This window comes from Rousettus aegyptiacus, unplaced genomic scaffold (genome assembly GCF_014176215.1).
Source record: "Rousettus aegyptiacus isolate mRouAeg1 unplaced genomic scaffold, mRouAeg1.p scaffold_m13_p_14, whole genome shotgun sequence".
NCBI lineage: Eukaryota > Metazoa > Chordata > Mammalia > Chiroptera > Pteropodidae > Rousettus > Rousettus aegyptiacus.
In genome coordinates this window covers 59030775-59058223 of record NW_023416289.1, presented here as the reverse complement: position 1 = coordinate 59058223, position 27449 = coordinate 59030775, and the positions used below count along the sequence as shown (strand labels likewise).

The 27449-nt window shown below is 43.2% G+C and overlaps 1 protein-coding gene across 10 annotated transcripts in view; it reads right to left on the bottom strand.

Annotated features, from left to right (window-relative positions):
* MEF2A (myocyte enhancer factor 2A) overlaps window positions 1–27449 on the bottom strand; it is a 102936-nt gene that overhangs the window by 15005 nt on the left and 60482 nt on the right. For 7 of the 10 annotated variants that reach the window (XM_036232024.1, XM_016154936.2, XM_016154932.2 and 4 more), the window contains 4 exons: window positions 16307–16444; window positions 14017–14236; window positions 13266–13325; window positions 2220–2407 (listed from right to left, as the gene is read on the bottom strand). In XM_036232024.1, coding sequence (XP_036087917.1) covers window positions 2220–2407; window positions 13266–13325; window positions 14017–14236; window positions 16307–16444 — 606 coding nt within the window. Of the gene's footprint in view, window positions 1–2219; window positions 2408–13265; window positions 13326–14016; window positions 14237–16306; window positions 16445–16509; window positions 16642–27449 lie in introns of all 10 variants that reach the window. The other 3 variants (XM_036232025.1, XM_036232027.1, XM_016154942.2) reach the window with 1 other exon arrangement.

The following is a 27449-nucleotide window of genomic DNA, read 5'->3' as shown; positions in this document are numbered from 1 at the left end:
CATTTCTCATACAGCATATCTGCTGGCAATAAATTCCCACAATTTTTGTTTGAGAAGTTTTTTATTTTTCATTTTTGAAATGAAATTTTGCTAAGTACAAAATTCTAGATTGAGGTTTCTTTTTTCTTTTTTCTTTTTTTTAAATTTCGGCACTTCATGTTACTCCATTGTTTTGTAACTTGCATAGTTTCTGAAGAGATGGATGGTATGAATTCTTATCTTTGTTTCTCTGTATGTTCTTCTCATTTCTCTGGCTGCCTTTAAAATTTTTCCTCTTTGTCGTTTGCTTTCAGCAGTCCGAGGGGTGGTGGAGAGAGTGAGTGAGTGAGTGAGTGTGTGTGTGTGGTTGGTGGTGTTTACCCTACGTGGTGGTGTTGGTCACTATTTCTTCAAGTACTTCTTTTGCTCTGGTCTCTCTCTTCTCTTTGGAATTCCAACTACAAATATGTTAAACCGTCTGTTAACGTCCCACAGCTCGAGGAGGCTTTGTTCTATTTAGTTCTGAGCTCATCACTTTTCTTCTTGTATTCCAGTTTGGTGATTCCCGCCAACCCACAGACACACAGGTCCTTCCTCTGCTAGGCCCTTGGCGCAGGTTCTGAGCCTGACTGTTGCTAGTTACCCTCGGCGTATCCGCCACAGCCTCGAATCCCTCTGAGGGAGGCGGGGGGCTGGTGTTGCCTGTTTTCCTGCCCAGCGACCGCTCCATTCAGGCTGCAGCCTTCTCAGCCACCCTGTCACACTCTGGCATCGTTCCTGCTCCTCCACCTTGGGCTGAGACATCCTTCCTTTCCCACTCCCCAGATACAACGGGATCTCACCAGTGTCCTAAGGGTGACAGTTCCGTTGTCCATCTCCGCACAGACTAAGACTCGTGCTCACAGGCGGGGAAGAAGAAGGGTGCAGACAGCTCTCCCTGGCCGGCGTGGGGGCTGCTCCCCTCCCGCTGTGTGTCACACAGGGGGCTCCTTCAGCACATTCCCAGTTCCTTCCGTGGGCACCGGTGAGGTTCACAGAAGAAAGCACCTGCCAGAGAGCTCAGACGCCCCCTGCAGCAGCCCCAGGGCTTGGCACAGTCCTGCCAGCGAACGCGGCCGCCAGGACTCCCCAGGCCCCCAGCGCAGCTCTCGCTACCTGCGCCTGGCCCGAGTCAGTCGGGGCTCCGGCGCGCTCCCCTGCACCTGCCTCCCCAGAGCCCGGCCAGTCGGCTGCCCTGAAACCTCGACACTACCGTGTGTTCAGGGAGAACTGTGAGCTTGTTTGTCCAACTTTTTCTCATTATGAGGCTGGGAGCGACACAGTTTCCAGCTTTCAATATCCCTAAATGAAAAAGTATGTTTTCGTTTTCCGACCTAAAGAATTTTGGTCCCGAGTCTCCGTTGTTCTACCTTGGACAACCAAGTTATGCAAATGCAGACTTGTCACCTAAAGCCTGAGATCACAGGCCATCTGAGCACTTTCACTTAGCAAGAACACCAAATGGCAAGTCCGCACAGTGGGAAGAACACTGCGCATGTCACATCACATGTTTGGTAATCAAACAGTTGTTAAACTAAGAATGGCTTTAAAATTTGCACATATAATCTTTTTCTATAAGAGCCTAAGGAGCAATACACACACTCTGCTTTATAAACACAGGATTCAAAATAAATGAGGCTAGAACTATAGACATTGTCAAAGGCTGGGCTGGGAAGACCTGTATCCTTCAGAGTTAAATGGAAAAGTTATTTGAGAATAGACCATAAATTTTACTTGGAGAATACTCATTCAAGTTTTTATGTATTTTTCCCTGTTCTACAGTATTTCTCTTTGATATGTAGAATTTTCTGACAAATAACTTAGTGTTTCTCTCACAGAAAAGCACATGGGAAAATTACTGAAGTATGCAGAGTAGAGAGAAAAGATGCCTAAGTCAGGTTTAAATGATCAGTTTAGGGATACGATCTCTAAGTAAAGATGCCGGTCTGGTAAAATTAAAATTAAGCATAACAACCTCTCCACATTTAATTTTCAGTAACCATTAAGCAGATTTCCTGTTTCTCCGTAATCTGATTTCTGTGTATTTAAAATACACTTGTTTCTTCAAATGCCAATTTCAGCAGAACACCCATTAGGAAAAGGTCTAGATTGTACGGAAGCACAGAACACGTCAAAGGAACAGGCAGACCACGCGCGAGGCGCGCGTCTCACAGCGCGAGGCGGCAGAAGGGCGCACGCACCAGCGGGGGCATCGCGCCCTTGCCCGAAGGCGGGATGACGACGCGCAGCTCCGGCTTGCGGCTGCTCGCGGCCAGGCTGCCGCTGCCCGGGGGCGGCGGGGACTTCGTGGGCATGACTTTGCCGAGACTATTTGCACCAGTGGTTCCGAGCAAATTTGGAGAAGCTCTTGAGTTTACGAATCCGTTCCCTGGAGGAAAAAAAAAATATCACTCAATAACATGGGAAAAGTCATTAAAACGCCTTGGTATGAATATGAAGCAAGTTTTTCCCAGTGTCGGTTTCAAGCGAATTTTATAACAAAACTCATCAGTAGCTAACCAGGTGCCTTTGAATATTTTTCTTAAAAGCCAAGAAAGTAAACCAAAATCTGAAATATAAAGGTTACGTCTAAATGCCATTTGTTTCCAGCCTTACTACACAGACCTGCTGAGACACTAATTAAAATACAAGATATAGTTCCAGCAGGGCCCCGCCTACCGGGGACCGAGAAAATGGAGGTATTACAAGAAAATGCTGAGGCCGGCCGACCTGCTCACTCGGATTCCGGGCGCCGACCGCGGCGGACAGCGGGGCAGCTCCTGAACTGAGCTTGCCCAGGCTCAGCCCTGGTGCCTCGCTCGGCCTCGGCCGGCTCCGTTTCTGCAGCTGTTATTAAGGGCTCCATGAAACAGCTGTGCTTCACCTGACTTTATCCCTTCTTTCTGCTTTTCGACTTTCCCTGACAGAAGCGCCTGTCTCTCACAGGACACGAAGAAACAGGTACATCGTGGCACGTTCCATACACAGCGCTTTGGGAACCGGCTGAGATACATTATCCCTGTCATTCTCGTCCTAGCCGTGTGGTCTGGATGGGGCTCACCCACTTCAGTCACTCCTGCCCCCAGGCTGGCTGTGACAGGCATGTGACTCGGGTCCAGGGGAGCATCCCATCAGAACCAGGACGAAGAAGCTATTACATGCCTGCAAGAGATGCTCACGCGTTTCTCCAAATGGGACCGAGGAAGCATCTTATTCTCAAGTGATTCTGAGACTGAGAAGACCCGCCAGCGTGAGAGGGGGAGGCTGAGGGAGGCCGTGCGCGGATGAGGCCAGAGCGCTGCCTCCCACGCCCACAGCTCGTGCGTCTCTTCAGTTACCCCCAAGTCAGGAAACACCCTGCACAGTTTAAGCCTAATCCGGATGGTTTTCTTTGTTAGATGTGGCTGACAATATCGTTGCAGAGACAGTTACTATTCACCAGCTGACAGTTCAGTGGTGGAGATAATGCCACAAATTTTTGGAAAGCTGGGTAACAAGTATACAGGACCATACAATGTTCATTTATAAAACAGACTACTAAACCATTTTACTTTCTAAATAAATTGCCAACAGAGCAGGGAAAAACAGAAAACAAAGTTAGCTATGTATTTTTAAAATACTTTGTGAAAACTTAATTACTAAATCCAAGATAGTGTTAACAGCCCATAAAGAAATATAGCATAGGTCATTCTACTTTCCATATTTTTTAAATTGTCAGCTTTATAATTAAAATATAAAGAAACTACGCTAATCACATGTTTGGTATGCTTAGCAACAGAGATTGTTATTCTATTTTGAATAGTCCCTGGTCCCTGTCAACTCTACTATAGTACATAAATGTTAATTTAAGAGCATAAGATAAAAGAATAAATTTGTTGGCCAAAGAATTTCATTCCTAGTGTTTATTACGAAGCTGACTGAGAACAAAATATTCAGAATAGTGAACTGGAAGTCCCTGGAGGGCTGAACAGTCCCCTCCAATTCCCCAGGTGGGACTCCGTGTTCGCACGGTAGTGGCGACCATCTAAAATCAGACACAACACAGACCCACCTTTACGACGTGGAAATAAACGTTTAGACGTCTATCACGTGCAGAGCACTCGCAGAGGGGCGGCCGTCAGAAGGGAGCAAAAAACCCTACACTGTCTTCAAGCTGCCCTCCACTTAGTTAGCGAGGCCGGGCGCACGGCAGAGGCGTGAGCGTGCCCGGACCACCCTCGGGTGAGGACGAACGCGCCGCGGAGGGGGGTGACCACACGACCTGCGAGGGACCGGAAGTGAGGCACGGGTGCAGCACGGGGCCTACTCAGGGAAGACTTCGTGGGGCTGACGACTGACTGCGCAGTCTGAAGGACGAAAGGTGACAGACGCAGGCACTCGGGACCAACGCGAGAAGGAACAGATAAGAAGGGTCCGCGGCTCCAGTGGCCACCGAAAGGCGAGAGCAGCTGTGTGTGCCGTTCCTCTCCCTCCCGTCAAAGCCAAAAAGACAACTCTGGATGCCACCAAAAACAAACACAGCTGTGGGAAAAACCTGCGAAGACCAAAGCTGTGTGCCGACCGCCACCCCGAAAACCCTCGCTACCCTGAGAAGCGAAAGGGTGGGCCCCGAGGACAGCAGCGCACCGATGACAAGAGTCGACTACGTACCACGCGTGGGCTCCACTCTAAGAGCTTTTGCATTGAGTTATTGGATCTTTAAGTTCTATCAAAGTTTCTCAAAGAGAAATGTTATTTAAAACCACTCAAAATTTAGTGTTTGGCGGTTCATAAAATAGGGTCAACTGATAGATGTGAATTCTAAAATTAGTAACTAGAAAGGTGAATTAAATCCTTGACGATAATCTGAAGAAATCGAATGCTTCAGCACAACTGCTTATAATATATTTAGACTTTGAAAAACGTGTTATAAGAGAAACTGAAAACTGACGTTTTGCCAGTAGGATGACAGACTTTGTTGGGTCCCAACCAGTACATTTTCAAGGGACAAAGAAGACAGAGAGGAGAGGCGTGGCCCTGTGGACCGGCCTGCGTCTCCTCACGGCCGCGCGGGTCCTCCCTGCCCCGCTTACGCTCCTCCGAGCCTCCTCGCCTTCTCCAAAACTTTTACCTAGTGACCTACCGGTTTTAATTCGTTTATGTGACTTAAATGTCGCTGTGGGGACTGGTATTTCAGTTAACGTTATGGGGCTATTTCCTGCCTTCTGCTTCCATTATCTTGAAGGGGTATGTATTAAATCTGGGCTGACTCTCTCTTCCACACCCCAGAGAGCAATTTCCTGCATTCTGTTAAGCTTCAGAAAGCAGCACTGTTAAAACAAAACAAACAAACAAACAAACAAAAACACCATTTCTTCACTGGGCCATCCCCTGTGAAGTGGGGATCATCTCTAATTTGGGCAGAGGAACTGTGAAACAAATCATCTGGACACTAAGCACTCATCACATAATTCTATTCAAAAATAGGAAGGTTTAACAGAAACTAATATTAACGTTAATCTAACATTCTAAGTGCAGATTAACAGTGTTAATAATGACGCGAATGTGTGTTCTTAACTCGGACAACATTTAGAAGATTGTCATTCACTTGATCCGCACTCACGTCGGAAGGATAAAGCAATAGTCCTCTCAAATATGCTATAAGATGATGATACGACGCCACATGCAGAAGAACACGTCTTCAAGAAGCACCAACACTCTTTCCCATGAGGAGTCCACGATGCTTTTCAACCAGATGCGGTAGCACAGTAACTCTCGAGACTCAAATGATGAGCGTGAACGAGATCTGAGCATGCGCATCTTGGGGTGAAGTCGGCATGTGGGGCAGGTAACGATTACGGGGTGATGTCAGTGTCTGGTCACCTGCTGGGCTGAAACAAGATCATCTCATACGCACCATCTACTATTTGGTGGAATATAGTGATATCCTAACCAACCTATGCCTTCTTACATCCAGTTCATTTTTTTTACAACAAAAATGAAGATACTGTTGAGTCAGGCTTTTAAGGTAGATATTTTCAGTGTATAACTCATCTTGCCGGAGAATATATGAATTTAGGAATTAAAGTTCCAAGTCTAAATGAATAAATCAATTTAACATCATTGTTGTTAAGCTGTATTTTCAGGTTTTAGATAAGTTACAGAGACACAAATGTGACAAAAACGCCCTTGAGGACACTGCAGAGCCGCGCCTCCAGAAACTTAACAAAGCGAATCTGGGCTCCAAGGCCGACCCCCCCAGTCTACCACCCTGGCTCGTGTTTCAGAATGTCATACCAGCTGAAATAATGCATGCGGTGGCTGGAAGGCACCCCACGTCCTTAGTACTACTCTTTTAGGGTGAAATTGTAGACAATGATGTCATAAACATTACTATGAATCTATTCCAGAAGTTTAACTGACATGCACAGGATTTTGAAAATCTCGAAGGATTCTGAAAAATTCATCCAAAGCAAGGTTTGAGAACTTTATCATATTTGACAAATTTTTCATAAAATCTGACAAACTTTTGGCTGATTATTAAAATAAAAATACATTTTGAAAGTCTATAAAATCGTGCCTTTTGGATAAAGAACTGAATGAGGTTTCTAATATTTAAAAAGACCATGGTTTTTAAGATCACTGATGACATATGTACCTGCTTCAGTGGAAATTCCTGTATGATGGATAACTGTCCATCGAACACTTGGCCTCTAAACCAGACAACGCTCGCGGGTTCCCGCTGCCTCCCTTTCTGAATGCGGAGTCCCCCCCCCCCCCCCCGTGAGGCCACATCGCTCCTGCTCTCCAGCCTTCGTGTGTCCCCACGGCTTCAACCACTGCCTCAGTGTGACCCTTCGATCCGTATTTCCGCTTCGTACCTCCGTATGTTTAGTCCATGCGCATCCACCTGGTGGGCACTTTCCCCGGGGAGGCTGCTGCCACCTCAAACCCGACCTGCTTTAAGCACACGAGAACTTAGCACTGTCCCCTCCATCGCCCCGCCCCACTTCCAAAGGCCCGTCAAGCTTTGTTATTCTCCTTTTCGCTTTCACCATCCACCTCTTCTTTTTAACTGCCACAGGCTCTGCTATAACGACCCTTATTACCGTCACTCAGCCCTAAACGAGAGCTTCCTGAGCCTGTTTCTAGTCCAGTGTATGGTTTTCTCGTTTTTAAAAGTGAAGCTGCTGGACAGCAAAGATTTTACTTTATGCTTGATCTCTAAACACAAGCCCAAAAGTTAAAAGGAATTCCCAAAGTCATCTGAACTACAGTATGACCTGATTATTAAGTGTAAACTCTCAGAAGAGAAACAGCTCTGGTAAACCGTGATCAAATAAGCAGACTGTGACTATGAAAGATGTGTGCAATTTACAGTACGTGCAACACTGGCAGGTTTATTTGGGTAGCGATGACATCAACTGAAAAGAAAAATATCACGTTACAAGGAAAAAAACAAATGAATGCTCTAATTTGCTATAAAAATTGTATGACTATAGAGGTACCGTATCAACATAGTATCACAGAAAGTTCGCAAACTACAAAAAGAGAGAAAATACATACTCCCACCTTCTGACATAACTATCATAATCAGTTTGGATTGCCCCCACCTTTCCAGTTTTCATGTGCATATTTTTGCATAGTTTTAAATAACTAAAAAGGAATTCAGTTGAAAATTTTAATTTACTTAATTTTCATACTGTTGAATATGTTGATTTCTTCCTATTATTCACTACTATAAATAAAGTTGTAATGACCTTTGCATATTCTAATTTATTTCTTTAGGAGAGATTCCCAGAAATGGGATTAGTGGGCTCGGAGGTACAAATGTTTTTATTATTACTTAAGCGTCTTGCCAAAGTCTTCCAAGAAAGACTGCTACTAATTTACAGGGCCCCAGCACTGACATCTGAGGTCGTCGGTTCCCCCACACTTTCAACGGCTCTCCCCGTCATGATCAAAAGCAGTAACCGTTGAACGGCGGGCACTCAGTACTGCTGGGGTTTGCCATTTTGATCTGAATCTCAGGATCACTGACAACAGTGAACACCCTTTCTCATTTTCCACATACTAGCTGGGTTTCCTTTCTGAACTGAACACTTAGGTGCGTTAACTGCCCCGCCCATTCACTGAATGTTCCCCTACCTGTGGCCTCCTTTTTACCTTTCTCCTGAGACTGAGAAAAACGTACTACCTCACGTGAGACAACTAGGGGCAAGTGGCTGCAGACGCAGTGGCTTCGGTGGCTTGACACGGAGCACCAGAGTCCTCCTGGCTTTCACTGTGCCATCCTCGGCTTGTTGGCCTGTCCTCCTCAACTGACTCGCTTCTCGATCTCGAGATGGGGCCACACATCTAGCTGCCATATGCAGACAATAATGTCCGGAGGCTCACAAGGCTACTGAGAGTCTCTGTATGAATTGGGTGGGTGGGTGGGTGTGTGTGTGAGAGAGAGAATTTTTTCTCTCCAGATTTCAGAGTAGCATAATTACTATGCTATGTACAGCACATCCTCTTAGGATGTTTAAAGTGCCTACTTTGTGGTTCTAATTCCTTTTTTATATATTTTTATGTTTATTAATATAACACATATATAGAAATGTGCATAAAACAAAAACCTAAAGGTCAGGGATTTATCGTAAACGTCCATGTAACTAACCAGCAGTCAGATCAAGAAAAATAATATTGCCAGAACGCGACGGGGCCCCCGAGCACTCCTGCTCGTCCCACCTGTGCAAAGTGACCCCTGCACGAACTTCGCAGCGGCACTGCCTCCTCTGTAGCTTCGCCGCCCGTCTGCACACGCACCCGTCATGCCGCTCTCCGCGCTGGGCAGACTCCACGCGGAGAGCCCTTCGGTGCCTGCGTCGACCTTCCTGCACTCTCGTCGCTGTGCCGGAACCCATCCACGCGGCTGAGCCTGCCGCGGTCTCTTCACGTTGGCTGCGCCGCGGTGCCCTTCATACAGATTCCTTCACGTGTCGCTTGTTTATCCATGCCCCTGCTGACGGAAGTCGGGATCATCTCTAGACGCACATGCGCCCTCGTCCACATCAGCCCTTGGTGCACACTTCTGTGCGGCATGTGAGGGTGTGTGACACGCTGGCTCACAGACCTGCAGCAGACCATGTCACGCAGGTGCACCGACCTGCACCGCCACCATTAGTGCATGAGTCCGGGTTTCCCCGCAGCCTTGCCAACGCTTGGCATATGTCTGTTTGCTTTCAGCGTTCCGGCGTGCAATGTCTGTGGAATTAATTCTGCGCCTCCCTGGTTACTGAGCCCGAGCATCTTTTCACATGTTTTTTAAACACCTGGGCAGGTTCTTTTGTGAAACGTCTGTGTTCTCATGCATATTTTTAAAAACTGGACTCTCTTGTCCTTGATGATCTGCAGGCATCCTTGACAAAAGGCCCTCTGTGTATCACATGTACAGGCACACCTGGGAGACCCCGCGGGCCTGGTTCCAGACCACCGCAATGAAGTGAGCCACTAATGTTTTGGTTTCCCAGTGCATATAAAAGTTGAGTTTATGTTATACTGTATCAGCTTTATCAACCGTTAAGAATACAACAGCATGGTCTAAGAAACAATGTATATACGTTAGCTAAAAAATACTAGACATCATCTGAGCCTTCAGCGAGTCATACTCATTTTGTTGGTGGACGGTCTGGCTTCCATGCTGATCAGGGCGGTGGCTGAGGCAGTTTCTTAAGATAAGACACCAATGACGTCTACCGCATCAACTGACCCTTCCTTCCACAAAAGATCTGTCTACAGAGTGCGATGCTGCTCGACGGCATTCTGCCCACCGGACTCCTTTGGAAACTGGAGTCGGTCCTCTCCAACCCCGCGCTGTCGGCAGCTGTGTTTACACCGCATTCCAAGGCCTTTGCTGTCATTCGACAATCTTCACGGCATCTTCAGAAATAGATTCTATCTCAAGAAACCACTCTTTTTGCTCATCCATAAGAAGCAACTCCTCATCCATTCACTCTGCTTCAAGGGTCCAGTCTTTTAGGGTCCCAGCCCAAAGTAAGAAGATAGTAGGCTCTCCCCATTCTTGCGGGCCCTCCGCTTTGATCTGTCCCCTTGATCTCTGAGGCTGTCGCACACGGATTCTCAGGCACCCCACTGTGGACCTGGCAAACACCCCCTGGGGAAAAGCAGCCATCGGTGCAGGGCTCAAGTCCTCGCCACCCCCGGGACCTGTGCCAGGAGCTCCTCGTGACCTTGTCAGCTCTCAAAAGTTTTTGAGCATATCTGTAAAATATTTTGCCTAGCATTTCTAGTTGTCTTCAATGATCAAAGTTAGTCCAAATGACCAAGTCTGCCATTATCGCAGCAGAAGTGTGACTGTCTTGTTTTTTTTTATACCTCAACTTTATTTATGAACATTTTCATTAGTCAAAAACTATCTTTTCTATGTATCATCTTAAGATTGGAAGCAGTATTTCAAAAACATGTTTCATATAACATTAATTCTGAAAGCTTTTTCATGAAAAAAAGGATTCTTTATAAAATCACTTTGAGTAACTGTGTTATATACTAAGTTTGAAGACTCACAAAGTAGGTTAGCATTTTAAAGGCTCTGATAAGTCCTATAATGAACAAACCTAGTTAGTCTCATTTAGCATGTGAATCACAAAACATATAGGGAAGTCAGTACTTCTTTTCCTATGATTCCTAAAAACGTACTTTGAAAATGTAGATTAGAAATCATATCCACAGCTTTTAATATACTTTCTTCTAAAGTTCTCTGGGAATTTTAATGTTTAATCTTTTCATTCATAGAGATTATTAAGATAATTAATCTTTTCATTCAGGTATAAAAAATAAGTTTGTTACTTTTTTCCAAACCACTGAAACGAAATGGCACCGCTGCTGAAAATGAACTAAGATATATTCTCTGACTCTTCCTTACAAAAATAACACTTCTAAAATACCTATGAGAAACCATGGGGGGAGGGGGGGAGGGGTAGATTTATAGCAAGAAGCACTTTAAATCCACATATGCTCTAAGTATTGCACAGAAATAATTACTTCCAGCTGGTATCTGAATTAAGTGATACAAGACATCTGCTTAGCTGAATCTAAATTCTGAGGCAGGACATGTTAAAAAGCAGTTATAACACAAATGTCATTCAGGACACAATCCGAAAAACCAGGATAAGTAGATTTATACCTAGTCCAGGTAAAACAGTTATGTAAGAGTATGAATCAATGAAGAATCAAGACATCCAATCTCGACATGTTCTGCTGAAATACACATTGAGAAAGAGGACTCACCTCTGCATACGCAGTAATGGAAATGGACTTTTAACTTTAACTCGCTAAGCTCTTAAAATATTTTAACACATGAATTTTAAATTTTAATAAAAAGTCATGTCCAGTATTCATGATTCACACTGAACACACGACAACGGCTGCCCGATTGGGGGGGGGGCGGGGCGTGGAGCAGAGACACACAGGAGGTAAAGGGCGCTCGGGAGACAGCGATGCAGACGCGCCGCGGTCTCAGGGCCGCGATGGACGCGGCCTTTAGACCCGAGGGCCTGCGAGGGGGGAGGAGGCTTACAAAAAGAAAGGAAAATGAAGGGAAAAAAAGAAACAGGATTACATGTAGAAGGTCAGAAGAGGATGATGGGGAAGCCTGAGTTTGAAGTGACTGGAGAAGACAGAACTGAGCAGCACAGACAAAGTCTAGATCTGTCGTTGTGTGGAGGGAGGGAAAGAAGAGTGAAAAGGCTCGAGGGCAATGCGGAGAATACAAAATGCGGAGGGAAAAATACAGGAGAATTGAAATACCTGAAATACCTGTTTATGGTGCCAGAGGGATGAGGGAAAAAATAAAGACAACAGGAAAACACACCTTCGAATAGTTAAACTGTATGAAATAAAAATGATTTTGGAAATAAAACCAAGACCTAATTAACATTAACATTCAATGAAACTGATATGATTGATTCCAGCCTTAACGAGGATGAAAAGAAGAAGGCAAAGCAAGACGGACAGTGCTGGGGAAATAAAAGCATGTGAAAAACTGTAACACAAAAGAATGTGGGCAACTAAGAGAGTTCGAAAGAAATTAACTGAGTGTCTGGAAACATACACAAGCGTGACGGCCCTAAGGTATAACTGGGAAGAACATCATGAACTTTCCACATTTAATTATTGGTTTAAAAAGATCCTATGACAGGTCTTTCCTGTTTAATGCCATTAAAACAGAAATTAACACAGTGGCCGATATAATCAGGATCTCTCCCTACTTTAGGTCACTATACGTTTTGTAACTTGTCTCAATAATGTCTGTTTTTTTCTCATGACTTTAAGTTATTCACCTCCACAGTTTTCTTAACGAAGCTCCTTACGTATTTCTGAAATGAATGAGCTGACTACACACATCAGGAACTTCCTGTCACAGATTGTTTTCAGATGTCTCCAAGAACCCTTATCTAGAAGCAGGGAGGGAATTCCTGCCCTTGCCTTCAGATAACAGTGACGATCCCTGTGATTATCAGAGAATAAGAGACCGAGATGATGTCATATGAGGAGGATCCAAAGGGATATACTGATCCTTCTCGCTCTGACATACATGCCCTGTTTCCGTAAAGGTAAGATCATAATCTACGTTTACCAGCACCGCAGGGCTGAGCGGACACTTTTATGGCATGGGCTTAAACTGCTGGTCATCTTGGGGCAGAGACGGAAGTAAAAGAACCAATTTGGCTGCAATCATGACAAAATGGGAATGTTCTACATGTGACCACCAAAACAGACCCTCTAGAGACAAACTTCTCAATTCTCTGTTTCTCTAGAAGTGGGCCCGCCACTTCTTCGCAGTATAGTCTCTCTGAAAACATTTCACGCTACTGTACGATGTGTCAGAGTGACTGCTCACAGTCACTCTGCTGAGGACAGGTGATACAGAAATTGTTTGCTGTAAAAACTGTATTAAAGTAATTCATTCAGTCTTTAGAAGAGAATGATGTCTGCTATGAAGGAGGCACTCGATAAGTATTTACTGAATGAATAAATAAGCCCGAGAAAAGGGAATAAAATAGGGGCGTTATGGAAGAATGGTGCACGTCAGTGAAAGCACCCTCAGATGGTCATCATGTCTCCAAAGGGAAAGGTCTACTCTGGTCCCGCCTCCCCGCTGACCCTCCCCCTCCCCCTCCGCAGCAGGCCTTGCTGAGGGCCAGTGCGCCTTTCATCTCAGGGGGGACAGATGCCTACAAACTGAAGAGGAGGAAGTCACTCACCGACCGGGCTGCTTCCAGCTCCGTTTGGCACTGTGAGGTCTGAAGTGCTCAACATCCCACCTAACAACGTTAAGGAGAGAAGAGGGAGGCTGTGAACTGGCTCTTCATCTGCATGGCTATGAACTAAACAGAGGTAAGCCTCATTCCATGCCCCAGAAGACAAAAATTAAAACTAGCCCAGTCTGAACCCGGTGCCACCGTGTAGCAGGGCACAGCCATGTACACGGGCTCACCTGCAGGTCCTGCGTGTGTGCCTGCCTGTGTCTCGACACCAGATTGCACACAGCGATAAGAATGGGAGCGATGCTAACGGGACCCCAGTACATCAAGGATGCAGGGCGCCAACGCACTGCAAATTTCTGCTGAATTGATGAACAAATCCAAGCAGGGGGAGATGCAAAAACACTCCCCCTCCAATCAGCTAAGTCTGTCCTCCGCATGTCTAACAGGAATGGCTCCCAGTCAACTTTAAGTCCTCGCTCATGGCGTCCTAATTAAGTGCTCTGTCAAGGGGCGGCTCCCCCGTGAGAAGGAAAGCCTCTGGAAGGCAGGGTCTCTGTGCTGTTCCGCTGAACCTGACCCGACGCTAGAGCTGGAGATTAAATCGAAGCCGCTTTATGAATGCAGCCAGTTACGGGGCAGCGACTGTCGCTCAGCAAAACAGCAGCGCTAAGAGGGGCAGGGCAGCTGGGGTCAGCTACCGGCTCCTTCGCCCTCGGGAAAGGACGGCATGACAGACGTGGCGGCGTACCTGCACTGCCCGTGCTGGGCGGTCTCTGAGGGGCTCCAGGGGACACGTTTCTATGTAGCGTGGCCTGAGGCGGTGAGAGCATGCTCGAATCTGCTAATGTGGAGCTGGCTGCCAAAGACGGGGACACAAGCGCACTCCCTGGGTTAGTGTAGGACAAAGCATTCGGGCTGCTCACGGGGACTGTGACAGACATTGAGAAGTTCTGAGGTGGCAAACCGGGCTGTGGAGAAAGAAAACGAAAGAGAAAACTGTTAGTTTCATTTTCATCTATATTAAGTTTAAGAACTTACGAACTTTAATTTGATAAGGTAACTATTAAAAGCAGAGGATGGGGACAAGTTCTCGCTAAATCAATTCGCAGAGTTAAGTAAGCTATTTTCTTTAGAATTATATTTACACATGAGTATGTTTGACACAAACCTTTTCAATTTCAATTTTTTACACATCAATACATAGTTACAAATATAACATATATATTTCAAATATTCATAGGTGAAAATTAGAAGTCAGCACCTGACATTAAAGTAGTGTTGTCAAATTTAGACATTATAAGATATATCATGTTACCAAGCAAGCATAACTTAGCACTTTAATGGAAACCAGTTTAGCGACAGTACATTTCTACCGAGAGAGTCCAAATAGAATAAAAGGGGAAAGTGTGTACACATATTATAAGCTTCGTACATCAAATTTCAGACATTATAAATAAGCCCCAGTCTGATTTAGTTGACATTCTTAATGGACAAAACTTTTTTAAAAAATAAAGCTATATAAGTAATACGATGCAATCTGAATGTAATGAAAGTACAAAGAAATAATCTAAACAATAAAATTAAATTGTATGATTTAAATTGTATGATTAAATTACATATATCAATGCTATCTTTCTTCCCTCCAAAATATTACATATCCCCTTTAAAATATTTTCAATTTTCCTCTGGTATCCCTTCCACAGACCATTTACAATATACTTGTTCACCACGATAGATAACAGTCCTATTTATAAGGTAGAGGGAAAAAACTTTCCTCTTCCGACATTTTAAAACCATGATTTGCAAAGTAAGGTAACACTGCTAATTCAAAGTTGGAAGAATGTAAATAGTTTAGGCACTCTACTCAATAGTTTATTTCCAGTAGAAAATTATAATAATTCATTAACAGATACAGAACAATGGATATATGATTAAAAATTTTTTCAAAGGTAAAGCAATTTTATTTACACAATATTTTTGGAGCTTCACATTAACTACGAGGTCACCAACACCCACATGAGGTCAGAGGGATTTTATTTTGTTTGCTATTATTTCGTTTAAGAACAATGATGGCATTGGCCCAAAAATACCTTCTCGAATCTATTTTTCATGAGCTGTTTCGTATAGTATAGGACTATTTTGAAGAAATAATCCATGACGCATAACTTCGGGGCATGGCTTTAAAAGAATTCCCTCTGACAATGACATAAATACTAGCACTGGAGCCCATCTGCCCCGTGAGGCCTGCGGGACACACGCAGCACTTGGGATTGAGCCCCAGAGCAGCAGCCCGGGGGGCACCTGCCAACGCGGCTTCCAGGGAGAAGCCCGGAAGCTGGCGAAGGAGCAGGACCCCGGGCAGCGCTTCTTCACTGTGGTCTGACCCACAGGGAAATCTTAAACCAACTATCTGCTCCGCAGCGGCCGAAGGACACCGCTTCCCAAAGTCAGAGCGGGGCCGAGGCGCTCTTCCTCAGGGCCCGCGGGCCCAGGGAGGCAGAGGCGTCTGCAGGTCCTGCTGCCAAGAGGTTTGGGAGCATTTACGAAGAGCCAAACAGTCAGCTCCGACTACTACTACCACTACAGCAACTATACAGAACAATCCAAAACTACTTGGAAACACTGAATTTTGGAATAAATCTAACCACTTATATTTTATACTCTCCAGAGCGATTTGAAGTACATGAGATACTTTTTAAAGTTATGGCAGGGAGAGCAAAGTCCTATGTACCGTGTATTTAAAGTCACGGAAATTTAGAGCTGGAAGAGAACTTAAAAATGACACGAGCCCAGGATTCCGGGGCCCACGCGGAGGGACGGGGCTGTTCGCTCCGCTGCTGCGTTTAAGGCGCGGCATGTGCCCTGCCACAGCCCTTCAGCTATTTTATTCTGAAGTTCTACAAAACCGAAAAAAAAAAAGATGAAATGCTTCTCCCTTCCTATTCACTGCTGTCATCACCCGCTGTGAAAGTAAACAAGATGAGCGGTCAGTCTCGTCATGCACGAGGGAAAGGCACAAACCATCCTTTAGTACTCACTGCGATCTTATGATTCCTCATCATATTATCAAACTCCTCATTAATTTTTTTATATTTTTCTTCTGTATGTGGCGTGAGCACATAGGAAGTGTCAGGGTCTGGGCTGTCGCACCCTCTGTGTTCCTTCTTGTTCAGAGCCTAAATAATGAAGTTAACAAAAAGGATCAACAAATAAAAAGGAGAGGTGAAGTAAAAGTACTTACAGGGCCTCGTTTGAAAATAAAATCGCTATCTTCATTTAGTTTGCTGAATCTGTCCTCCGAGAGTGGACTGTGCTCAAAGTAATCGTCAGCATCAGGGCTCTCACAACCATTAAGGCCTTTCTTTCTTAAAGTCTGAAATACAATTGGAAAGTTCACACACACATGATGCTAACTTGCCATGAGGTTTTATTTTTTTTTTTTTTTTGTAAAATTTATTAAGAGAGCACAGACTGAATGGAGTTATACAAGAGCCACTGAAATGGTTTTGGATGATCACAAACGTATTCTAATTCTTCAATACAGTAAACCTTAGATATGAGCAAAAACGAATGTTCCCACTGGACACAGAGCAAAGGAATCATTGCTTGTTTGGATTCCTCCTTCTCAAACTCCCGGGAGAATACTACGAAGCTACCCCTGCTGACAGTCACCACCCAGTCTGATTAAGGCCTGATCGACCTGACAGGGCCCATGAGTGTGAGGACTGAAAAGGAAATGCATCAAAACAATGCTTTGAGACGTTATGGCAGTACCTTTATAAAATGAACATTTCAGCAACTTCATCTACTGATACTCCTTTCTGCCTGAGAGTTTATCCTAATCGCCAGAATCAATACAATATCCCAATAAGTTAATTCTTAATTACTATCATTTTCCTACATATTTTTAAAATACAAAAACTCAAGTACTTATTTATATGACAGTAATGACTCTTTCCTATGTAGAATTAACACATTAGTAACCTTACATGATTTTTAAAATTTGTAAAAAAAAAAAAAAAAAAAATTGCTCAGCATGCACCTTCTCTGCCCTCTTTGTCAGCTCTTTCTATAGAGTTCCTTTATGAACTGACTTTCTGGAGAATTTTCTTGGGAGTCATCAAAGTACCCATGGACCAAACTGACTTTTTTTTTTCTTCTTACTAACGCAGTAAAAATAGAGTAAACGGTTGGTTTTCTAATTTTTAATTTTTTTAAATTAACATCATCATGAAATGACTTGTCTAGTATTTTTTTTTTAATTGAAAACCAAGGGCCTGACAATCTATGGAATATTAATTTACTTCCAGAATGTCTAAATTTTTAAAAGTCTTGATGGGTCTTATTTTAAAGTAGATTTATTGGGTTCAACAACTTAAATAGCTTTGAGATTTGTAGATTTTCCAGCCAACTGCAAAGATTCACAAAGTTAAAATTGTCCAGGTAAGCCTAACTCACAGAGCTAATATAATTAGGAAATGGTCTGATCAATAGATTTGCACTGGATAAGTTCATTAATAAATGATTATTTAAATTAGATTTAAAACATGTTAATTAAATCATTATAATAGATCTTAGTCTCCTTTAAAACATAATTAACAAAATTATGCTTATTTTATTGTTTTTTCTTGAAAGAAGTACAAAGTAAACAGTACATTAGGATTTGAGTTTTTCTGCTTGGTTTCTCAAGTCAAATTAGTTTAAAATTCCACTGTACTCAATTTGATGTTTTTATGCTTAAAGAATTATCATGAAATTATTACAGATGTTAGTGTCTCAAACTACTTGGCATGTGCTGGGCATCCCACACACAAAGCCTGAACCACCCCCCTCCACACACACACAGTCACCGAACACGAGCATCGGGGGGGGGGGGCAACCCGCGCTAGGCCCTGTGGGTCTGACTAGTCACGTGGACGTCTGTGTTCTCAGCCATAAAAGGTCCTGCTGTTTGGGACTGAAGGATGGAGACTGTGTCCTCCCTCACCCACAGGGGCACGGCCCGCTTGCCAGAGCGCTGCCCGCTGCTGTCTGCTGGGACACTATCGCCCCAGACGCTGCTGCGCAATGACCTCGTGGCCTGCAGGGCCCCAGAAGCAGAACGCATGCGGGAGGTGCCCACTCTCAGACTCCACCGTCAAGTTGTTTATCCTGGCCTGAAGCCTCTAGCCGCTTCCCCTGCCACATCCACGCATCTGCAGACCAGGTAATTCGCAGTCAGCTCTTCCACCAAGAGCAATCTCCAAGTTCACATCTCTCTGAACATGTTTTTAAATTACTGCAGTTTGAAACGACATGGCCTTCGTGAGATGATTCTACACAAAACTTGTATTCTCCAACAGCAGGGCCAACCCTGCTTGCACTAGTGAGGAAGAACAGGGCTGTGCTATCTGCGGCCCTGCAAGCCTTCACTGCGGATGGGTCCCCGTCACCGTGCGGGAATTCAAGAGGCCGTATCGGCTCTGCAGATAACGAGCTGGCGTGCCCCCGCCGGGGGGCCAGCCTGTGTCTCCTTATCGCCAGCCATGAAGGGTTGCTGAGGACCCAGCTACCATAAAAAGACGTTTTCTGTCTTCTGTATCATTACCACATAGCACAATAGTGAGTTTCTCCTGGGTCGCTGGCGCTAACAGGTGGAACGCCGCGATCTATTATCAAGGCCAGGCGCGGCGTACGAGAAGCAGGCGGCGCCAGTCCTTTCACACGCTTAAACCACGTTAGCCGCAGCAGAAACACTGGCTCGGTGAGGGAAACCCCGCCAGAAGAGCCGCCGCAGGGAGGCCGCCGCAGGGAGGACGCCGCTTTCAGGCGGACGAGGAATCCGTCCAGCATGCGAACGAGGCGCACTCTCCACGGCCATCGCTGGTGGCTACAGTGTCCCGTTCTCAAGTAAACGGGCCTTCAAAAGTCCTTTAATCTTACATACGTGTGACTGACAGTTTGTCAGGTCCGCTATGGCAAGCCTAAGGGGAAAACTCAATTGTGCCAAAATAAGTTCAAATTCTAGGGACATATATACCATTTAGGTTGTTACCCCTCTTGCTTTTCTTAAATAATCATATTCTGAATCATACATTACAACTTGCTAGAGAGATCTGCTGTGTGAGCCGTTAAGTTGTCCATTTAAGCTGACTCGAGACGACCTGTTCTATGCCCCTTAGATCAGTGTTCCAAATCTCTGCTCCTACTGAGGCATCAAAGACAGTACTATAACTGAAGCTTCTTTTTAAATCTGGGAATTACAGTCTGATTACAAAAATGGTTAATTGGATAAAGACCCTGAACATCAGTTGTGCCTTGGAGGCAGACGTGAGAGACCATGCAGACCTTGAGATGAACTTCCTGATGTCGGGCCTTCAGGAAGCCACCGAGTCCTTCCTGCCTTGGGTGCCATGTGCCTGTATTCTTACAATAAATTCTCCTTTAGCCTGAACTACTTTAAATGGATTTCTATTCCTTACACTCAAAAAACCTTTACAAAGAAGACTGCCATAATCCTTTATGTCGCAAATTAATAGTCTCCTTATCTAAATGATGTTAAGTCCCAAACCGGAAGACGGCTGAGGATTATTTACCTTTTGGGGCCAAAGGCTCAAAAAGTCATGTGCTCTACTGTTCTACATATAAAGTATTAGCAACCTTATCTTTCGAGTCAAGGAAACATATAGAATTCTGGGTGTATAACACTGCTTCGCAGGCCCTGTACATTTGTCTCTCGTTTTTTACTATACTACTAAATCTGTTAGTGAAACTGAGGATGGCAAGAATAAGGGAGGAGTGAGAAGGGGCAGGAAGAAGAAACTTGAGGAGGCAAGAACAATGCTGTTCAGACTTCTGTATAAATATACTCAGGTTTTTACGCAATACACTTAAAAAAACAAATATACCTCAAAATGAATTATAGACAGGAGCAGTTAATTTTAAATAGATTTCTTTTGGCTTATATTCTCTCATTAGCAAAAAGTAATAAATTTTTACAAACTTATTTTCCATTAAAGTTATATATACACACACGTGTATACACAAATACACACAACACAATCTTTGGTGTTTGTGTACAGAGTAAAGAAATCTAGTATTCGGGATAGTTTTCATAGTAAATACCTTTAAAAGAGTATTGAGTATTTAAACAATGTAGAGTCTGATATAAGAACTGATAAAAATCCCAGGGGACTGGCATTCTCTGAAATCTGGAGATACGCTACTCAGTTCTGGACTCAGGACACCATGCTGCCCACTACCGGAAGCCGTGCCTGACAAGGCTGCATTTTTAACTACTGCCTACAAAGAACTGAAATGTTCTTTAATATATGCTTAATTCTATAATGATAATTGTCAAATTTCATTCCAAACTAACAGAATCGCAGCATTTAGAAGTAAAACTACGGAATGAAAGGTATTCACAAGGTATAGACACATGGTTTTTAAATGCGCAAGTTCCTCGATTAAATCCATCCATACTATCACCACCCACCTTAGATCTCACTTCTGCGAAGCAGCTGAGCAGCAAATGCTCCACGAATGCCGGCTGGAGGGGAAATTAGTCAGATCTAGCACGAGGCATAAATAAGTATTGTGAAATAAAGGAAAAATATGTCTTAAGTTCCAAGGAACTTAGACTATTAGGGTTTTTAATTAGAAAAGTTCTCCTTTACCCCATTTTTAATAATTGTTTCCAATTTTGAAAGACACTTATTCTTCCCACTTTGAAAATGCATTAAAACATTTAATTTTTTTTTTAAATTGTGAAACATACACAAAGAAAAGGGAATCAAAATTTATATAAAATTCAATGATTATAAAGTGAACACCAGTAACTCTAATCAGGTCAAAAAACAGACCAGAACCAGAAACTGTATGTATCTCCCTCAATCACACGACCCTCCTCCACACGAATACCACCCTAACTCTGTGAGGACAAGCTTCTGGATTTTCTTTATAGGTTTTGCCACATGGATACACGTCTCTGAAAATATAATTTAGCTTTGCTTATTTATAAAGATTATGTGAACATAACATATGCAATATGTTATTTTGTTTTGCCTTCTTTATAAGCAACATATCTTGTTTGCTTCTATCATTTATGAGATTCATTCACAGGTTGCATAGTTACAGTTTGTCCATTTTCATAAAATACTGAATTACTTTGGTGGGGAAAATCATCCACTCTACGGCAAATAGCCATTGCAGTTGCTTCAATCTATGGGCTATTATAAAAATGGTGGCTCCGTATATATTTACGGATTAAATCCACTGTATATCTACACACATCTAAGGTAATCTTTAGGTGTGGAACTGTTAGTTCATAAAATATGTTAACCTACAGTTATACTAAATAATGCCAAACTGTTTTTTTTAAGTAGTTGTATCGTGTATTTCTCTACTTGCAATGAAGATTTAATTTTTATTCCTGATTACTAAGGAAAGGAAGCACATGTCATATCTACTGGCCATTTGGATTTTCTCTTTTGTGAAGTGCCTGTCAAGTCCTCTGCCAAGTTTTTTACTGAGCTGTTTTTCTTATTTGCTGTATAGACTTTATTTGTAATCAACATAAGTCCTTAGCTAATTTTATGCATTGTAAAATCTTTTCCTATTCTGTGGCATGTTTTTATAACACTTGCCTTTGGATGAAAATGGATTCATTTTAATAGTTAAATATATCATTTTTTCCTTTACAGTTATCCTTTATGGTAGTAATTTTTATGTCTTATAAAATAAATCTTTTCCTACCTCAGAACCATGAAGATATTCTATGTTATTATCTTCTAGAAGGTTTTATAGTTTTGCCTTTCACATCTGGGTCTATACTCTCTCTTCCTGGGGGTGGATTCTGCTGGGAACACAGAGTCGCAGAGGTTTTGCGGTTTGCGGGGCCTTTCAGGAATGCACGCACTGCACTACAGCAGAAGCGCCTCCTGTTTTCTTTACAACACAGCTCAACGCCCCCCTCCCCAATCTCCCTTTCCCCATTCAAACAAGGTGAACAGCACTATTCTTCAAACAAACCCCAACATTACTAAAACCTTACCAGAATGAAGAGATGAGATAACTTGGTCTATTTTTAAAAGCTAAGAACGTCTTTTAAAATGCTGATTATCTGCTGCTAAATTAGTATTCTTGCAACGATTATCTGACTACCTAAACTGTTAAACCTCTCTCATGGCTACCCAATGCCCACAGGACAGATGTCAAGTGCCACAGCCTGGTATTCAAGGCGCTTCACCAGCTATGTCCAAGAGTCCCGTCCTTGCCTTTATTACTCCCCATACGAACTACTCCACATAAACTGTGCATGCTGTGAAGTAATGTAGAGGCTTATGTTTTTTCCTCCATGGACATCCAGTTTTCTAGCACCACTTATTGAAAACTTTCCTTTTCTCATTGACTCACCCTGCCACATCTGTCAAACGTCAATTAGCCACATGCGTGTGGTTCTATTTCTGAGCCCTCTATTCCGTTCCTCTGACCGACATGTCCTTCCCTACGCAAACGCCACAGCTTCTGCATCACTGTAGCTTTAGGTATGTCTTAGGAGGTGGGACTTCTGGCGAGAATAAGCCAGCCGGCTCCCATCCTCTCCCCACCCGGTGGGGGGATGGAGGCCTGTGATCTAAACCAGTAACTCAGAACTTTAGGACACCTGCTGGGAATGCTGGGACACACTGATCTCTGATACTCACATCAGTGCTGAGTAATATGGTAGCCACGAGCCACATGTGGTTAAAGCTAAATTAACCAAAGGGGAAAATTCAGTTCCTCAGTGGCACCAGTCACATTTCAAGTGCTCCGCAGCTACCTGCAGCTCGTGGCTCCCACACTGGAAAGCGCCGATCCAGAACATTTCCATCATCACACAAAGGTCTGCCGGACAGTGCTGCTTTAGAGGATGCTGTACACATAAGGAAGGCCGGGAGCTGCCACTGTTAACGCAAAGAAGCCAGCAGGGGACGCAGCTGACGCCGAGGGGAGCAGAGACCCGGAGTCACCTCAACGGGGCCCAGTCTCCGCACTGCTGGCTTTTGGCTTACGTGATATAACAAACACACCTATTTTAAAGACCAGTTTCAGTCAGGTCTTCTGTTGCTTACAACCAGAAACAAGTTAAATAATATGACATAGTTTCAAAATGCTTTCCCATATATTATTTTAATTGAGCCTCAAACCCCACAAGGTTTACAACTTAAATACTATTCTCTCTTCCTATTTAACATCAGAGCTTAGTACCAAAAATATCTGATAAGTAACATTAATATGGCCAGGAAATGATCATTATAGTATTATAGAAATTTACTCTGAATCTAGTATGTGAATATCAATAGGGCTTGAGAATTATAATTACATCTTTCACAAAATACCTAAATACCCACCTAAACCCTTATTTTCTACTGTCCTACAGAACATGTCTGATAAGTTTTTTAAAACTGTTACTATGGGTGTAAAAATAAAAAAAACTAATCCAACCATATAAATGTAGAAAATAGCAATAAAATATTTTAAGTATATAACGTTATGGGATAATGCTATACGAACACTGATGGCATAATAAAGCAAGCTAAATTTTAAAATTCCTGTACAAATACTAGTTGCTACTTTCAAGTTTTCTGCAGAACATAAACATTTTTTGAAATTCTCAAGATGGGTTCTGGAAATAACTCAAGCCCAGAAATTACCAAAAAATAAATGAGTTATAGGAAAAACATTTTCATAAAAACAAAGCATGAAAGAAAAATATTCTCCACTAAATTACAAGAGGTAAATTCCAATATAAATAATCAAGTTTGGTTTATTCTCTAAGACTCAAGCATGAAACTTATTTTTGAAGTTTTAACCACTAACATTAAAAACAGTATTAAAAATTTACCTTTGGTGTTTAACTACCAATGAATTAAAATAAGAACTACAAAAAATATTATTTGACTAAAGGAATATAATCCCATGTCAAAGTGCCTGTATATATAATACTCTTCATAGAATATCCTTACGATATTACAAAGCACACATTACAAGCTATGAATCAATCCATCAAACAAAATTATAAGGTGTGTTTACTTTTCCAAAATATAAGAAGTTCATACTACTGTTTAGAACCGGCTATAGGCACAGCACTGAATGTATAATTGTATAACTGTAAATTAAAAAGTAGAGTTCTGACTAATCTGTGCCAAGAAGATATCCCTTTCATTAGACTCTAGAGCCCTGGTTTCTCTCCAAACTAAGCTATAAAAATCACTTCAAAATAAATATGAAAACTTTATATAGCTATCTTCTTAATTTTCAACTGTGTGCTTCAACATCCAGATTTTACAAACCTGCCTGTCTGCAGGAGCTACCTTACACACCCAGACGACATGCACCTCCCTTCGCTGGCCCACACAGAGTGCTGTTTTACATGTGGTTAATATATATATATATGCGCACGCGTACACACACACACACATATATACATACATATATATACACATACATACACACACGCATATGGTTGATATATATGTGTGTGTGTGTGTGTGTGTGTGTGTGTGTGTGTGTGTGTGTGTGTATATGGTAAATAATTCACTTTTGATGAGGAACATCAAAACCTTGGGATTCTAAGTATCTCGAATCCATCGTGAAGCGTATCCAACAAAGGGACTGCTATAACAAGACCATAAAAAAGCCCAGGCGCCTTGTTAGGCAAGCAGCAGGAAGGCAGCCAGTTCCCACTACGTTCCCAGTGTCCGGCACAACGCCTCATACACAGTGTGATCAGTAAGGAGTCAACGAGTAAAAAGGGGAGAAGTAATGCACTTCGGTCAACATTTTTACCCTTTCATTTCCCTTCTCTTCAACCCCTTTCAAAAAATTTACAATTCAATTCTAACACAACTTACAGCATGGAAAGTACAAGACAGTAAAACCTAGGCAGTTATGATATAAGCTCTTTCAACAGCTACCCAAACCCTCAGGAGAAAGTCGAGGGCCTCACAACCTCCCTGGGACCTGGTTTACTTCTCAGGTCTCAGCTATTTCCATCTCGCGCTGCTATACTTCAGCTATCCTTAGATGACTCTAACTCCAAAAAATAACCATGCTGTGTCTCGTTTCCTAACTTCCCCGTGAGCGCCCCCCGACCCTCCTTTCCCTCTCCAATCCTGTCCTTTAAAGGACTGGGGTGATGGCGTCACCTCTAGAGGAAGTTTTCTCTAACTACTCTACCCATGCTCTGTATCCTCCCCTTCTCTCACTGATCAAAAATTTGGCCGGTGTATCAAAGAACTTCCAGAGAAGAAAGAACAGTGTATCTGATTGTCAGTGCTAAAACACTCAATCCCTGACACACAGAGACATAAACAGGGCAGAGAGGTCATCAATAATCACGATATGCATTACAGCAACGTGGGCGTCGGCATAAAGGGACACATATCACCCTTCTTCCCCATGAAGTCCGGTTTATGTAACATCAGTCTGATGGAGAAAAATCCGACCTCGAGAAAATAAAAAGCACACAGATGCCTAGCTCCTGATAAAAAGCGTGTAACGAAACCAAGAATTGCGCGATGAATAATATTCAAAGACGTAACAAAATAAAAACTGGAAAACTGCAACTGCTAGAGCCGCAGTGGCTGCCGCGTGCGGTGACGCTGCGGGCCGTGTGGCACGGGCGGAGGGCCACGCGGGGCGGTGGCTCACCCTGCGGGTCCTCGTCCCGCCGCTTCGGGCTGTCAGGGAGAAAGGCGCAGGGCAGGGGGTGGAGGTGGAGGGAAGCTCGGTCTTGTCTTCAGAGGCCTCATTATTTTTTCCCTTCCCAAGCCGCTCCATGCAGCCCTGTAGAACAGTACGCAAGCCTCCTAAGACACCCTGCCTCTTCCACCCCGCATCCGTAACGTGGGGAGACGACAATGACTGGCTCAAAAAGGTTCTCTGAGGACATCGTATATAATGCTGTCGGAAAACCTGAACCACATCACGCTCCTGTTACATCAAGTCAGCACCAGATGATCTCGGGAGACAGAAGTCATTTATCGTTTTTGCTCAACTGAGGAACAGGGGTCCATCTCTCACACCTTCCCACCAGACCCCTAAATACACTCGGAGAAGTACTGAGAGCCACACAGAGCTGAACTGAAAGGTGACCCACTAGCACTGCGCTCCCCCGTTTGCAATTCACGACGATTTCAGCATACTATCTGAATTGCTTTTAGACAGGCCTTAAAAGTTGCAATCTGTGCTTGCTCACTGCTTGAAATTATTTCAGAGGATATTCTTGGGGATAAAATTATTTTAAAAGCTTGATAACCACTGCCAAGAAACTCCTTATTAACTTGAAGTTTTTAGTCTCACTGCACTTAAGACGAGCTAAGTTAATACACGAAGGCCTCTTCTCCACAGTTTCTGACTCAGTAGGTCTGAGGCCTAAGAACTCAGGTTTGTGATGCTGATGTTGCTGGTCAGGGTACCACACTCTGAGAACCACTGATTTTAAAAAATGTACTCCCAGACCAATCGCTTTTATTGCCGGTGTTTATTTAATAATTGATGGATGCATCTTGTATCGACTATTTTCAAGATATTATTTCCAAATTCCTTTGTAATCTGAAAGCAAGTAGGGATTAAGACTCCAAAAGAGCAGATGTCCTTTTTCTTTTGAATCTGAATTATCATCATCTTACTTCATGTATCGCCATGCCTCAATTATCTCAACTGTGAAATGGGGACAAACAGAGGGACTTAATAACAAATAAAAGTCCTTGGGAAAGCACCAAGTCATATTAAGTACTTGATAAATGTTATCTATAATTCTTATTGCAGTTATCCTAATTTTCTGTTCATTATTGAGGAAAACTTATTCGTGCTTGCTACATATTATACATTACCAGTATATATATAAAATGTTGTCTATTTATGGTGAAATGTTCCAGAGCTCCAATGGACTCAGTAAACTGGGGAGCGAAGGGAGGGGGTGATGTTAAAGACCCAAGTTCTAATCCCACCGCTGCCATTAAGTCGCTAAATGACTCTGGACAAGTCATTTAACCTGAGTCTGAATTTCTACTTCTGAACAAAGTAGAAAGTCATACCTTGAATATGAAGATCAAATGAGATGATGCAAGTGGAATTTTTTTAAAGTACTGTTATGCAGTAGTCCTGTGATGAAGGCAACAACTCTATTTGGGAACAGGATCACAACATATTAACAGG